This window comes from Podarcis raffonei, chromosome 6, assembly GCF_027172205.1.
Source record: "Podarcis raffonei isolate rPodRaf1 chromosome 6, rPodRaf1.pri, whole genome shotgun sequence".
In the NCBI taxonomy this organism is placed as follows: domain Eukaryota; kingdom Metazoa; phylum Chordata; class Lepidosauria; order Squamata; family Lacertidae; genus Podarcis; species Podarcis raffonei.
This window is the reverse complement of record NC_070607.1, coordinates 57812095-57828606: the sequence shown is the minus strand read 5'-3', so window position 1 is coordinate 57828606 and position 16512 is coordinate 57812095. Positions and strand designations below refer to the sequence as shown.

The following is a 16512-nucleotide window of genomic DNA, read 5'->3' as shown; positions in this document are numbered from 1 at the left end:
GCTTACTTAGAGCTAAGTAAATTGATGGCTTTAGAGTTAAGGTTTGAACAGGAATCTTCCTATCGCAGGCTCTTAGGGAGAAGCAAGACATGGCTGCTGCTCAAAAGGTGGTGCACTCCATTGGCTGCTGCTTGAAAGAATGCAGTGACATCACATCTCTCCTCCTCTCCTTTTTACGAGGCCTTAATAGGTAGAGAAGAGGTGGGGAGACGAGTCTGCTGTTTTTGTTTCTCACTACTGGATATCTGGTTAGAAACATTGGAAGCTGCCTTATACTGATTTGCACCATCTAGCTGACTACTGTCTACACTGGCTTGCGGATTTGAGGTGGGGTTCTCTCCCAGTAGTACCTGAGGGTGCTGGGAATTGAACCTGGGACCTTCTTCATGCAAAGCAGATTCTGCACCACTGAGCCACAGCCCTTCTGCCCTTGGCCACTGAATTACACCAACTCTCCTCTTTTATTCCGAAGATAGTGTTGCCAGGAAAGAGCACTGGGGCTTAACTAGATTAGCATTTAACTTTCTCTTGCAGTGCTCTGGAAACTCTCCCCTAGGGTGCTGAAGTTGGTCAGCATCTGTCTTTTTTCTTTTCTTTTCACTCAGTAACTGCCGTTCTGTTCCCAAAAAATGCACAAGCAGCAGTAAACTCGCAGCTGCAGAGCGCAGCCAATGGATTGTTAAATTGCTTCCTCTTTTCTCCTCCCAAATCTGTCACCCCTTTCAGAATCACCATCTCTCAGACTCACTTTGCCCGTCCTGTCTCCCCCAAACTGTTTTGCCTAGTGGCTGTCCATCCCTTGGCTCTCCATCTTGAAGGGCCATAATAGCTCGGTGGTACAGCATTGCTGATTCAATCCCCAGCATCTCCAGGTAGGATGGAGAGAGATCCCTGTATGAAATCCTGGAGAGTCACTGCCAATTAATGTATAGATAATATTCAACTAGGGTTGCATATGCCCCATACATTTAAAACACATTGCTTACTCCAAACAACTCTGGGTGTTATAGACCCCTCACAGCGCTACTATTCCCAGTACCCATAACATACTACAGTTCTCAGGATCCTTTGTGGGAAGTCATGTTCTGCAAGCTTATGGTGTGTATGCAGGCATGGACCAATGGCTTGACTCTGCATAAGGCAGCTTTCTATGTTTGCGTATTTCTCTCCTGATATCTCACGTGAGCCCCTTCTTCTCCTCACAACAGAAACCCAAAAGGTTATGTATAGCTCTATGAATAGTCACATTGGGAAATTCAGGGGAGCTTTTTGAGCAGGGCATTTTCCTACTCAAGATAAACCAGCTTCTTCCCATCGCTATATATAACCACGAGGCTCGTGTGTGTGTGTCTCCCCAGGACAGACCAAAGAGTGCAGTATTTTCGAATGAAATGAAGGCAAAGATGAGCGTAGAGGAGCAGATTGATCGCATGAAGCGCCACCAAAGTGGTTCTATGAAGGAGAAGAGGCGGAGCTTGCAGCTTCCAGCCAATCAGCAACAGGCAGACAGCCTTCTCTCTAAAGCACCTGCCTCTTACAAAGTGGTAATGTATCCCTGTTGTTGTTTATTAGTTACATTTTTGCACTAAGGTGTCTCAAAGTGACTTGCAGAATAAAAGTACTGTATAAATTACAAAGGCATTAAAACCAGATATGCAGCAATAAACAAAATACTCATCTGAAAAAGTATATCAGAGAACAAATCCTACCCCTACCCCCACCCCCACTTACCCCCCCCCAAAAGCCCACTGACATAATGAACTACTCTCCCAAGACCCGGGTAAATGAAAATGTTTTGGCTCGGCACCTAAAATTGCACAACAATGGTAGAGATGATTCAGCCATGTGAGTCTGTCCACCTGGTATAAGGCAGCCCACAACACAAAGTTGCCACCTTTGAGAGCAAGACCACAGAGCTGCCCTTTGCGTGGCAAGTTCCCGCCCCCACCAGTGGAAATAATGACACATGACCCAATTATTAAGGTTAATGGGCTAAATAAGGCCACAACTTTATTGGTTACAGGTGATGAGCGGTATTGGCTTAGGCATTGGTCCTAACAGACTATATCCAACTTCAGCCCGTCCGCTTGAAGTCCGGGAAGGGTTAACCACAAGTAGGGGGAGTTCTGCTGACGCACATCAACTAGGAACTCCCCTAGGGTTACCGCTCGGGAGTGTGCCTTAGGCCCTCACCTCCCCAGGCTTTGGACAGGGCCACACCCCCCGGAATCCTTTATCGGACTACCCTTCAATATGTGGGGTGATGGTGCTACCTCTCCTCTTCCATCTACAGAACAATATCAATGCCAATACCCAGAAAATTGTGACGATTTGCTATGAGGTAGGTGAAAACCAAGTGGCTGGTGCCAATTTGCCAAGTGGAAAAAATTCCTACCAGGCCCCTCAACAGTGAAGGTCCATAGCAAGGTCAAAGAACGTAAACCTTATAGGGTGGGAGGGCCCACAACCCCACCTCCTCCGTAGGGCGGAAATGGCTTTCCCAGCATGGAGGCCTTCTTACTGACCTTTTGGGTGACAATTCCCATTGGACCCAGGCAGCATGACCAAAGGAAGGCTGCCTTAGAGTGTGGCAGGTGAGAAAACGGTGGAGGCAACGTGCAAGGAATGAAATATAAAATACCAGCAAGTGCTTATGGTGAGTGATCTACATTTCTATCACATCCCAACTCTAATGTGTGTGTTGGTGGGGCATGATATGTTCTAGGTGCGCAGACATCGCAGCATCCATGAGGTGGACATATCTGATCTGGAAGCAGCGTTACGCTCTGAGGACTCTGGAAGGATGTATGAGACTCCTCGGGAGGAGATTGCACGTCTGCGCAAAATGGAGCTGGAGCCAGAGCATTATAATGTGGACATCAGCAAGGAGGTGAAGTCCATGCTTCCTCTGTGCCTTGGCCTACAAATCATCATCATCGTAAATTTATTATTTATACCCTGTCCATTTGGCTGGGTTTCCCCAGCCACCACCAAAAATAGGATCCTCCTTCTTCACATGAATTTACAGTGTGGTTTAGGTGCCTGGTTTGAAATTCACAGAAGTACATATAAAGATGGAGCAATATCTCAGGGCATGGTCCGAGGGCAGTGGAGTCTTTTCCCTTAGGACAAATGGGGCATTGCTCCATCCATCTTAGTCTGACCTCAGCCAGCCTCCACCTGTCTTCCTGCTTACAACCAGTCCAGGCAGTGGGTGCTGCCTTGTCAGCTTCCTCCTCCTTAGTCTCAGTATTTCACTTACAGAACTCAGCAGGCAGAAGGATGGGGACAAAAGCAGAATTAAGTTGGCTCTGCCTGTCATTGGCTCTGACTCCACCTGCTGTTGGCCTCTCTGCCTTCTGTCCTACCAGCTGTCACTGTGGCACACGATGCAGCCACCTTGCTGAAGCTAGGTAGATTTGGGTCTGACTGGTGCCTGGGTGTGAGACTACCTTGAGTTCCATAATGGGGGAAAGGCAGAATATTAGTGTACTAAATAAGGAAGATAAAAAAGATGGTCCCTGAGGGTTACCACTTTGTATGGGGTGTGCGCCCTGGCTAAATGATTACGCTGTATGTTTGCAGGGGTGGAGGGGATGAAGAATGCTGTCTTCATTGAGAGCCAGTGTGGTGTAGTGGTTAAGAGCGGTAGACTCGTAAACTGGTGAACCGGGTTCGTGTCCCCGCTCCTCCACATGCAGCTGCTGGGTGACCTTGGGCTAGTCACACTTCTCTGAAGTCTCTCAGCCTCACTCACCTCACAGAGTGTTTGTTGTGGGGGAGGAAAGGAAAGGAGAATGTTAGCCACTTTGAGACTCCTTTGGGTAGTGATAAAGTGGGATATCAAATCCAAACTACTACTACTACTACTACTACTACTACTCTTCTTCTTCTTCTTCTTCTTCTTCTTCTTCTTCTTCTTCTTCTTCTTCTTCTTCTTCTTCTATGTCAAGATGCCAGGACAGACAAGGGGACAATCTGGAGAGAATTATGTAGCCCAATTCAGAGTTAGGGTGCTTTGTGTGAGATCTGAGCTAGAACTTATATTAGAAATAGATGTGGGTAGTATCATGGCCAAGGGTTGGATGCTCGAGAAAGGTTATTATGTCAGTTAATCTTCATTGCCACCTTTTCAGCTCACAGTCTGTCTCGTTCTGCTCTTCAGCTTTCCACCCCAGACAAAGTCCTCATCCCAGAAAGGTACATTGAGCTGGAACCTGATACTCCACTGAGCCCAGAGGAGATGAAGGAGAAGCAAAAGAAAGTGGAGAGGATAAAGACGCTGATTGCCAAATCCAGGTGCATTGCAGACCAGAAACTTCTTTCGCCCACATCACATGTTTTTGCTTTCTCATTATGCTATCCAATCACTGATCATCAATCCATGCCTGCTTATCCATGGACATTTACTGAGGAATAGCCATGCTCTGTTCACTCACTTTTAACAGGGCATCTGCATGACATTGTAAACAAAACATCCGGCTCCCATGCTTTCCCTGCTTAGCTTCTGTTTCTCCCCCACCCACAAGCCCAGATTTTTTGAATACAATAGAAAAGCTGTGCAGCTTAGCCAGTTGTAGATAACCTACGACAAGGGATGTAAGAAGCTGGCAATTTCCATAAATCACCTAGCTATTTACATAAGATACATTCATGTCATTGTAAAGGAAATCTCAAAACAATGTAAAACAAAATAATAAAATATGTATCATTTGTGGAACTATGTGAAGAAATACTGATTGAATTTGCTTGACTGATTTTCATTCCTGAGTACAGATGAGCACTCGCATGCTGCAATTTTTGTTTCCTTTTCCATATTTGTCACAATTCCTCCCTATCACTCAGCTGTTGGTTTTTGAGGATACTCCATTCCATTTCCACGTATTTTCCATTCCTCCCCTCTCAATTAACCAGTCACTATTCTGTGGCTATTGAACATGCTTCATTCTCATGGGGCTGTTTTTGCAGTGGCCCCTCCCCAGGGAATAGTGATGTTTGTATGTGTGTACCATCTATCAATGCTTCTCCTATCCCACTGATCTGCCTCTTCGAGTGCTAACTCCCTTGTAGCCAAAACATGTCCTGGGGCAGCCAGCTGCAGGTAATAACCACAAGTTCCCTCTCTTGCAGCATGCAGAATGTGGTCCCCCTCAATGAGGGAGAAGTGGACGTGACCCAGGACCCAGAAACCCAGTTGCAGGAACAGGAGAAGCGAATAGAGATCTCCTGCGCCTTGGCTGCAGAAGCCTCCCGACGGGGCCGCATGCTCTCAGGTAAGGTACCGGTGCAAGGAAGATTAGGCAGTGGAGCAATGCAGCCGCAAAGAAACAAAAGGCTTTTCCTCCCTCTGCAAGTTCTGCATTTAAGTGTGGGATATATAAGTCATGGTAGAAATGAATTACAGATGACTACGTAATTCCCTTGTGCAGGCAAGGCTTTCAAAATAAGATGGATTTGACAGCTGGCATGCTAGCCGGTGTAAATTAGAACCACTGCTTTAAATTAGTTATAGTGATTTATAAAGGCCAGAGAATTGTCTTGCAACGCCAGACGTGCTGCTGCAGTGCTTTGCTTTTATACTAGTGGCGATGTGTCAAAAGGGGCATATTTGCATCATTGCTGCCAAGTGCCACATAATGTCAAACATATATTAATTGGTCTCGGCTGTCAAGTTGCTTGTGCAGTGACATGCATTACATTGAACTTTGCTGTCCTCTTTTTTTACTCCTTTAATTTGCAGCCCTTAAGGAGCAATGCCTGGCAATTGGCATAAACCTATGGGTCCTGATGTGTGGGAAACATCAGTTCTAGCAAATTAAATATATACCATGCATATATAATAATAATAATGTAAAAGCTGGCCCATTCTTTTAGCTGGTCTTAAATAACCAGTTGCATCCCATTTTTTCAAAAACCTCAGGTGACTAGCTAATGCAACGCAGGGCCCTCCAACAAAGGCAGCCCAGTTTCCATGGCCCAAAGTACTGAGAGGTCACCATCCATTTAGAGGGACTCGGGAATAATTCAGCATATCTCGAATGGAGGAGGCCTTAGCTTAAAGCTTGGGCAAGAAGACCACATACCTGCCCAGTGAGCCAAGTGCAAAGAAGTCCAGTTCTCTTCCTAAACCTAGGTCTTGAGTAAGATGAAGTAGTTAGCCCTTCCTGCTATTACCAGCTGCTGTTGCAGCTGATGGACACAGCTTCCAATTTTCACTATAATGATGGCATTAGATGAGCTTGTGCTTGGCTGCAGGGGCAACCAGATTGCTAACAAGAGGAGAAAATAAGGTTCTCTTTGGCCTGCACATTTTCTTCTTTTCTGTTGCAGTAGCTGCCTAAGCAAGAAAAAAGTCCTGGGGGCTTTTTCCCACACAAGAGGATGCATGGAATGTTTTCCCTGGAAGTGTAGTGTTACTGTTCAGTGCAGGGACAGCCAACATGGTGTCTTCTAGATGTTGGATTATGAGTCCCATTATGAGTCCCATTACTCCTGGCCATTGGCTATGCTGGCTGGTGCTGATGGAAACTGGAGCCCAACAACATCTGGAGAGCAATGTGTTTGCTGTCCTAGGCTAGTGCATGCATGGCAGGGGGTAGTTCCCACTGATTTCCATTAGGGGAATACCAGAGGAGTCCAAGATACCATGTGTAACACTGCTTCCCTTTCTGAGTGTTTTCAATTTCTATCAGTTCAACCCTGGGAAAAGAGTAAGAGACCGGGGTCATGCCAAATGGTGGGAGATTCATGACAAACAAAACACAGTGTTTCTTCATACAGTGCAGCACCAACCCATGAGACCTCCCTGTTCAAATGCAGGAATGCCATTTTGCTGTGGGAACGGCAAACACGGCAGCTGGCAATGGGGTTCATGGCCTGATGAAAATGACTTGGGGACATGCTAGCTGTGTGTTTATCATTGCGTTTGATGGATTTCCCACCACCTGCACTCTACTACCCAGCTACCTCTGGCTGCTGAAGAAGCTGCTGTGTAATGCTGACTTATTTGCTTTGTGGCCAAGCTTGTGCAGGAGGCTGGAGGGAGATTATTATTATTCAAGCCACGTCTGGTCTAAAGAATCTATCATGAATAGCTGCACCTTCCGGGGCTGCTATGAAGGCATTCCATTCACATGAATATTAATGCTTAGCGCTAGCAAAAAAATTATATTTCAGCCTTCCTTTAATCACATGGCAGGGTAGGGTGCCCATCTTCCTACAAGGTGGTGTGTCTACCTCCCTACAGGATGAATGGTGTGCTGCTCCCATCATTGCCTTACTCTGCGGTTGTCTCTGTGCAGTGCTAGTGGAAATCACGCACACATAACACGAGGAGGGAGCTGTTTTGTGCCACTCTGTGATTTCTGATCATGCTTCCTATTCCCTTTCCTCTAACCCCTGTTTGCTGTATGGCAGCTTTCACCAACCTGGTGCCCTCCAGATGTTGTTGGACTGCAACCTCCACCAGCCACAGCCAGCACTAGCTGGGGCTGATGGGAGATGTAGTTTCGCAACTTCTGAAAGGCACCAGGTTGTCAAAGGCTGCTCTATGAAATGTGTTTCCTTGCCTTTGCTTCCCATTTCTGTATGCTCTTCAGACCCTGTCTCCATTTCTTGTTTCCAGCTCAGTGTGCCACCCCGAGCCCTCCCACCTCCCCAGCCTCCCCGACTCCACCGACCAAGTCCCTCTCGTCTGATTCATCCCAGGGCGGCGACAGCCATTTTATGCGTGTCTGAGCCATAAAGTAAGCACTTCTTTTTTTTTACTTTTACTTTTGCTTTTCTTTCTTTTTCTTTTTTTTACTATATTCATTTCATATCTCTGTATGCCTTGGTCTCTTGGAGAAAAGAAGTGGTAAGCTTCTTTTCCAAGAGTTTCATCTTCTCTCCTCGCCAATCCATCCATTCACTGAGATCCACTAAGGTAACCCTTTCTTCTGTGCTGTGTAAGCTCAGTCACCTTCCACAGAGTTAAGGGCAAGATGCTTCTGTGGTGAATCAAGGCGCTATGCTTTGTTCTGGAGTCCCTGGGGCAAAGTGACCTTATTTCAATGAGCAATGATTCCCCGTGCCAATTAAACCAGGAGAATATTCTTGAATGAGCACATTGTTGTAGCTCAGAGTATGGACCCAGGAGACCCTGCTCTGTCATGTCATGAACACAGTAGATAGCCTGGGCCCAAACATGCCACTGGGTGTATTTTCTCAATACACTGCGTGTATTGAAATCAGAAAACATACTTAAGTTAAGTACATAAGCAGAACCTGCTGGGTAAGAGCAATGGCCCATCTAGTCCAACATTCCATTCCCACAGTGGCTGACCTGTGGGAAGACTGCAAGCTGGGCATGGACACATCAGCTCTCTGCCCACTTGCAGTTCCCAGCAACTGGTATTCTTAGGAGACCATAACCTTAATCGGGGAAATCAAAAGCAGTAGCAGCAGAGCCACCATCCCAACGCCAGTGTCACTACAGCTTACTAGGGTGGTGTTTCTGTGGGGCAGGGCAGCAACAAGGTCAGGGCTGCTGGTTTCCTGGCAGTTAGGTTGCTGTTGCTTACTGGGAGAGGAAGGACAATGCCGTGAGGAGGTTAGCAGGATGCAAATGAATCAGGAGCACTTGATTGATTCTGCCAGTGCTTTTGCACCACACTGACCACCCCACCACTTCATCCCTCTCCCTCCCAGAAAGCAACAGCAACCAACCTGTTGGGAAGCTAGCATAACAGTTTTCCCACCCACCCACCCACCCAATGAGCCACTTCATAACTAAGGGAATGGTTGATGTTAAGCTGAACTGCTATGTGCCACCATTAGGGACACCATAGCTGCTCCTTTCACAAACCAACTGGTACAGAACACCAAAATTTGGACAAAGCTATGGAAATATTATTTTTTGTTGGATTTAGTCTTCCATCAGCTCCAGCCAGCCTGGTCAAAGGTTGGAGATGACAGGAGTTGTTGTCCATCAGCATCTGGAGGGCCACAGGTTCTGTGGCTATAACACATTAGGTTGCTTCTGTGAACTGAACCGAAAGATGGAGATGGGCATCTATGATAAGCCACAACTCCATCCTTTAGGCTGGACAATGGCCTGGGCATTGGCCCCATTTGATAAAGTAGGACTTTCTTCCCACTATACAAATATAAGATTGTGCTGTTAGTCTAGTCATCATCTGTGGTTGACAGACCAAAATGACAGACCAAAAATTCTTACAGTGGTATTCCTCAACCTGATGCTCTCCAGGTTGGCTGTGCTGACTGAGGCTGATGGGCGCTGTAGTCCAAAACATCTTGAGGACACCAGTTTGGGAAAGGTTACTTTAGAGTATCCTGCTGCACTGTGGGCTAGAACTCTGCCTGACGTGTGTTTGACACAATCTTTCTTGGTGAAAACCTTTAAGGCTTTGAGAGAGCTCCCAGAGCAGAAAGATAAAGCTGTTAATGTCATTGAAACCTCTCTCTATGACATTCCTTCAAGGCACATCTAGCAAATTCACAGCCTCTGCAAATCCCTCAAGCCTATTGTGAGGGAAATGTCAAAGGCCTGTGCAACAGGCCCACAACTTTAGGTTCCAACAACTGTCACTGACTCTCTTCTCCTCTTCTCTCCTCCTCTTCCAGCACAGGCCCTGGCTGCTGTGAATGCTGTGAAGTTCCACGGAGCCACGTTTTAACCCACGGCGTCTGCACCCCAACCACTGAACAACGTGCGTGGTCATTGTTAGGGTTCTCTCGGCACACCCATCTCCTTCGGTCAAGCTGCGGAAACTTTTCGGGAAAGAATAGCTGCCATCAAGGGAGAGCAGGGATGGCATTTGCCTTTGTCCCATTTCCTCCTGCCCCACTGCTGCTGCTGCTGCTGATATGGGCTGTACCAACTGCCCACAGTTCAGCAGGCTATAGTGCAGGAGCCGTTTCCATTCTTGCCAGACAGGTCCTCTGTGTCAGGTGCAGCAGACTCCCAAGGCTAAGGACTGGCAGCAAAAGAACAGCTGTGTCTCGGCAAAGAGGCAGCACTGAGCCAGAAAAGGGATGCTGGCAACAAGAATGGGAGGTGATGTAGCTCATCTCCTGGAGCTGTATAGCCTGCAAGTGCCGGCAGCAGGGAAGGAAGGTTGTGTGAAGAATGACTTTGTATCTGCAGCCAGGGAATTCATAACCCTCTACTGAAGTGAGCACTAGATGTTTCTTCTCCTCCTCCTTCTCCCCCCTTATACACACACACACACACACACACACACACACAGCCCTTTGGTCTCTCCTCTGCCAACCAGAATGGCTTTTAGCATCTTTCGCCTGTGGAGCTAAGCAACCCGTGCACGGCCACGCTTCCCTGCTTATGCTCACAGCCTTTCACAGGAAAAGGAAAGACAGCAAGGAAGCACAAGTGGACGGACAGAACTTTGTGGATGTGGCAGAAGACAGAAGGTTGACTGTGTGGGGACCCAAAGCGGCTTTGGAATCTTGCTAGGGTTGTGAGGATGTTGCTGTGGCTGGGATGGGCCGGCGTTTTCTTCTTTCCCAAGCTTAGGGGTTGGGTGGATGGAATGGAAGGTGCGGGCAATGTATGTGGACGTGTTTTAGGGGTGCGGGCGGAAGATATAATGGGGGAGGGAAGATGTTAGAAAAGCTTAGTTGGCTGTGATTCGCCACTAGGTGAAGCTTTAATGCTTTCTGCAACCCAGAGAGGTTGTCTTTTATCTGTAGGGAAAGAAAAAACAAAACTGGGACTGGATGGGTGACATTTCTTCTCACATCACAGCCAATTTGGGAGAGTGCCACTGAGCATTTTCCTCCTGGCTTCTCCGGGGCTTCAAGTAATAGGATCAAAACTGTGTGCTGGATAGATCACTGTGTTCACCAAGCACTTGTCGCTTGCACCATCAGGTACTGCTGATGAAAACTGGATAGGGGACTAGATGGAATATAGATCTGAACTAGACTGGATGGGCCATGAATCAGCCTCCATGGAATGTGTGAAGCAAAACTCTCCTGGCTACTGGAGGAGGGGAGGAGGGGGGACTGAAGCAAGACCTCTGATGTTCATTATGTATCCTCTTGCTTTATTCCCCACCACAACAGCTTGTAGGCAGTGCTTTTTTCTAAAAAAAAATGTTTAGGAGTACTCTTATTTTCCTACTCATATTGAAATGCTGCCCCTCAATGAGGCCAAACTTAGATTCACAAACTGTTTAGGGGTATCTGTTCCCCTGCATCCCCCCAGAAGAAAAGCACTGCTTGTAGGTGATTTGGAAGTAGAGTTCTCTCTCAAACACAGACGCCTGCAGCCTTCATCAATCTCCTCTCTGAAGGGTGCAGTAATCATTGCCGTGACCTTTCAGAGCAATTGAGCTCGTATATTAAGAGCATAGGACTAGTGATGCACCTGCTCCAAGCTCAGACCACCTCAAATGAGCCCTCATTAGTTTCTCAATAGTTTGAGAGCAGAACCAGCTCAGAATAGAGATTGGCCAGAGGTGCAGGCAAAGAGAGAGGACTTGGCAGACCTCAAGAAATACCAACCAAACCTCTCTTGAAACGTATTCAAACAGTGCTGATTCATACCTAGCCAGGAATGAGGGTCTAAATTGGACCTTCTTTCACCCTGCAGTTGTCTTCTGAAAGGGGACATACCTGGTAAGGCTTATCTGAATATCATTTAGGGCTGAGGTAGTCAACTTCCGTGCTCTCGGAGGATGCTTTCTTCTCTAGTGATCCATGGGCTGGACATATATTTCACCACACAACCTAGACCTTTTTAACAGTAGTCAAGCTCTGCATTAAAGCTGGCACCAACTTGCAATAAGGGCTTTGCAGTTCTGCAGCATAGCACTCAGGCGTGGATAGGGCATTGCACAGCAAACCCAGAGAGATGTAACATTAAAGCATGGGCTGCCTCACACCACAGCTTTTGGAAAGAATTTTACTTCTACTTGGACCCTGTGGGCCAAAGTTTTTACACTCAAAATATTGTTGGGCCATCATGAGGCACATGAAATTGCTTCATACCAAAAATAAGGTCAAGCTGGACAAAGTCTTCCCAAACTGGTTCCTTCATTCTGTCTCAAATCTTTCTGAAAGAAACTCAGATTGTTCTAACTCTAGCTTAGAACACAAAAATGCAGCTGGCTTTTCTTTTTTTAATTCCCTTGAGCTGGATTTTCAGATGGGGTCTTGGTTATTTTGTTTTTGTTTTTAAAAAGCTGGATTCCCATTCATTCAATGTTTTGTTTGATTGTTTCCTTGAAGGGTTGACACTTTAGATTGAGATTCAACTTCTAGGTGGCAATTTGGTTGATTTGAAATGCTTATACATTCACCAAAAAAGTTAGCAACTTCATTCTGGACCTGGCTTTATCATAAGCATGTCCATAAATGTATTTATGAGTTTTAGTGAAACGTGCATCAAAACTGGGGGATCTTTTTCCATATTTATTGGAGCAATACTGCTGTGGCTTCTAAAATCTGCCATTCTAAAACCATATAATCAAGGCTGATGGAGACTGAACATGAGTTAGTTTTCTGAGATAATGCTCAAGCTACAAGGCGGGCTGATCTCCCACCCCTTAGGTCATGGTGCTCTTAGATATTGTTTCTAGAAGGTTTGGGAGCAGAGAGGATGATTTGACCAGAGAGAGAGAGAGAGAGAGAGAGAGAGAGAGAGAGAGAGAGAGAGAGAAGTAGAGTTTCTGAATTTTACCAAGCCCTGCCTGTGTTATCCACCATAATCTGAATACTGTGTCAAATAATCTTATTTAAGTGAGGCTCTTTGCAGTGTTGTAGTTCTATGAAAAGGTTGGCTTGACAGAAAAGAATGGTTTTGAACTTTCTTCCCAGTGCAATGCTCTAGATGCTAAGAAACTCTACTTTGCAGTTTCGTTCTTTCCTTAGCTTGGGTCACTTAGGAGTAAGTTCAGTATCCAATGTATGTGGTTAAATCAGCAGATTACAGGTCAGTGTACAGAACTAAACTAAATGTGAAAGCGACAGACCCATCTCTTATAATATGGGTCTGCCTTAATCTCATATAAAACCTGGCTGAGTGAGAAGTCCCAGTTTTAAAAGTCTTGCACAGGTGAGAGGAGCTGAGAGCTCTTCCCAGACCTTCCCCATAGCCCTTTTCCCTCTACTGGGCTGACTTATTTCTAGTGAGAAGAAAAGTGATGCTGGGAGGCAGACTGCAGGGAAGATAAACTGAAGTGGAGCAGAGTATTCGGTTTTCCACACCACGTGCACTATTTAGTGCGCTAAATTGGAATCTGTGTATACACGATTGGGCAGTCCTAAATTTCAAGAAACAGGCCTACCACCATCAAGTCCAGTTTGGCCCTGAGGCAGGGATTGGGGGGGCTGCTCTAGGTGCTGTTAGACTCCCAACTCCTTTTGACCCCAGACAGCATAGCCAGTGGTCAGGGAAGTTGGAAGTTGTAGTCCAACAACACTGAAGGACCACAGATCCAGGAGATGAAATGAAAAGGGACAGGTACAGAAACTGTCCCCCTGCCCCAGTGGAGGATTGCTTCTGAGTATAGGTACATAGATAGAATTGCACTGTGAATTTTATTAGAGTCCATTTCCCACGTTCATTTTTACAAGCTTCCACCTCGTAATCTCCCATCTTGGGGTTAGCTTCCTCCTTGACGCTTCTGAGAATCCACCTCAACTGATATTGACCAGAATGATAAGTTTTTGGCAAGTAACAAGATCTTTGTCATATAACACAATGTAAAACTCTTGGCAGGCTATCCCTAAATCAGAAATGTTTTCCACCTCCCTGTCCAATGAAACGATGAAGTCTGTTTTGTTATTTAAATGATCCTTTTGGCAATATGTAGAACACTCCAGGGAATCAGAGTTTTTGTTCCTTTCTTTCTCCTTCAACATTCCAGGATGGTGATGTTAAAAATTATTGGTTCTGCTCCTGCAGTAGCACCCATGTTAGCTCATTAAAAACTGTCCCTTCATTATCCTCTACATGCCTTAATATATGTTTTATGAAAATTATACAGTGATGTGTGCTAAATATCTATATCTTTGTTTTTTTCCTCTTCTCACTAAACTGTTTTTGTTTCAAGCTTATGTTCTCTCTCAGTGCACAGGGCCACTGAAGCCAGCCCTGCCACTGAGTTACTGAAATGGAGTCACTTTGGGCAGTTTTATCAGAATAATTAAGAAAATAAAAAATAAAAGAAGACATATTTAAATAAATATATATATTTTCTGCTTTTATTGAAAGCAAATTTATTTAAAAATAAATGTAAGCTGTCAATTTAGAGGAATGATGCATTTATTTCCTTGTTTGTTGGGTACGGCAGTTGCTTTTGTATGTCAGGGACCAGTCCTCAGCTGAAGCTGTTTGGCAGTGGCTCATTTGTTGACTTAAGCCCATTGAGGCTCTGGCCCAGGAGGTACATTATAGGAAGATGAGTAGGACTGTAGCATATCAGGGACCGCAAAGATTGTCTTGCTGGTACGCAGCTATCCCATGGGGATTCTTGCAATATAGGTGGCTTTCCCCCTACTTCTTGTCAATGCTACTTCTTCTTTTATACTTTTTGTTCACGTGAATGTGTTTTTGTGTGGCAAAGCAGCTGGATTTCATCCTGTCTCTCTCCATCATGATCACTCTCCCAGCTACTACCCTTCCCTACTACCATTCCCCTTAATATTGTTGGGGAGAGACACATCCTTCAGATGTGACCTGCATTTTCCCTTGTTGTGAACGAATCCTTGACATTTTCTAAATGGTGGCAGCTCATTAGATAAGCAAGAGTCGAAGAGAGGCCTAAATTAGCCTCTTGAAAGCTTGTCGGCTTGTGATTGACCTTCCCTTGACATCAGAGTAGGCCTCCTTATTCCACCTCTTGAGGTAGTGGTTCTACCTGTGCATCTGTTTGAGAGATGTGGAGGTCACCTCGAAAGGGTACAGGTGTCAGTGAAACCATTCAACCAGTGTTCATAAGAAAGGAATGAAGCAAGGACTCTGCCACTTTTTGCAGCCTCTTGCCTATTTTTCTGTCAAGGAAGTTTTGGATCCTAGGTCCAATTACCCTTCCCTCTTCTTTTCTTGCAATTGAGAAAGGCTTTAAAAATGGCACGAAGGATGTCAAGGAATGTTCTCCATCACCCCTCACCAACCCTCTGCTCAGTTAATAGCTAGGTGGAGTCTGTGACCAATTATTGCTCATGTCACTTTAAGTGTTTTGAGGTTACAAGCTGTGAGCTCTCAACAGAATGTGTTTCGCATCACAGTTTTACAGTATTGTGGAACATGTTTTTAAATGGTTTTATTTTAAGTGTTTTCCCTTCACTTCTAATAACACTTTCATATGCCAGCAGCACCTGTAACCAAGAGGAACTACATTATTTATGCACATTATTTGGAGCAATTTTTATTTTTATTTGCTTGTGTTAGGTTTAAAAAAAACTATCAAAAAAGCAATGTGATGTTGATGTCTTTCTTTTGTATAAAAGTGACCTTAGATGATGACAATTTTAAAAATTAGCAGTCTGTGATTTTAAAAAACAGTATGTCAGTGGCTTGGGGTTCTTCACACCAAACCATGGAATAATCTTTCCAGTAATTAAATCTGCAGCAGCTTGCTTAATATTCCCCTCCCAGCAGCATTTGTTCTAGATGTAGCTACTTAAAAAGGTCAAAATCTCACACAAGGAAAACAAAACAAAACAAATAAATGCATTTGTACCTTGCAAGTTTGTATAAAGCAAATAAATAAAAATTGATGGTTTGTAAATGGACGGTGTGCTTCTCCCATTCTTCTCAGTGTGCATGTCAAATGAAAGAAGGAATGACAAAGAAGCAGCCTGCTGGTAAGATTAGTTCCTGACAATCAGTATCTCAATACGGAGAGCCAGTGTGGTGTAGTGGTTAAGAGCAGTAGACTCGTAATCTGGTGAACCAGGTTCGCTTCTCCGCTCCTCTACATGCAGCTGCTGGGTGACCTTGGGCTAGTCACACTTCTCTGAAGTCTCTCAGCCCCACTCACCTCACAGAGTGTTTGTTGTGGGGGAGGAAGGGAAAGGAGAATGTTGGCCGCTTTGAGACTCCTTCGGGTAGTGGGATATCAAATCCAAACCCTTCTTCTAATAATAATAATAATAATAATAATAATAATAAATAAGTATCTCAATACTAAATGCTCTTCACCACCAGCCTTGTGCATCAGACCAGTTGATGGCCCTGCAATTCTGTGCATAGGAAGAGAATCCCACCAAGTACAATGGGACTTATTCCCATGTAAGTCTGTACAGGATTACAGAGGTTCAGCACAACTCTGTACAGATCTTCTGAGAACTAAATTCCACTGAATTCAATCATTCCAGGTAAGGGGGGAGAGGATTGCACTCAGAGAAAGGAGACTTAGATGTTATGTTAATGGGCAAGGTAGTGCATCACAATAGTTATTTGTACGGCGGTTCCATTTTTGCCAAACCTTTGAGAGATCAACTTATAAAATGATTGCAAGAATTTCAATAGAAGCAGCAAGG

The 16512-nt window shown here is 45.2% G+C and overlaps 1 protein-coding gene across 28 annotated transcripts in view; it reads left to right on the top strand.

The window, feature by feature from the left end:
• PLEKHA6 (pleckstrin homology domain containing A6) overlaps positions 1 to 12678 on the top strand; it is a 198062-nt gene extending 185384 nt beyond the window's left edge. For all 28 annotated transcript variants that reach the window (XM_053393210.1, XM_053393216.1, XM_053393213.1 and 25 more), the window contains 6 exons: positions 1359 to 1544; positions 2726 to 2890; positions 4166 to 4299; positions 5131 to 5273; positions 7625 to 7745; positions 9625 to 12678. In XM_053393210.1, the coding sequence (XP_053249185.1) occupies positions 1359 to 1544; positions 2726 to 2890; positions 4166 to 4299; positions 5131 to 5273; positions 7625 to 7737 (741 nt within the window). In that variant the 3' untranslated portion in view covers positions 7738 to 7745; positions 9625 to 12678. The remainder of the gene's footprint in view (positions 1 to 1358; positions 1545 to 2725; positions 2891 to 4165; positions 4300 to 5130; positions 5274 to 7624; positions 7746 to 9624) is intronic.
• Positions 12679 to 16512: the final 3834 nt, after the last annotated feature.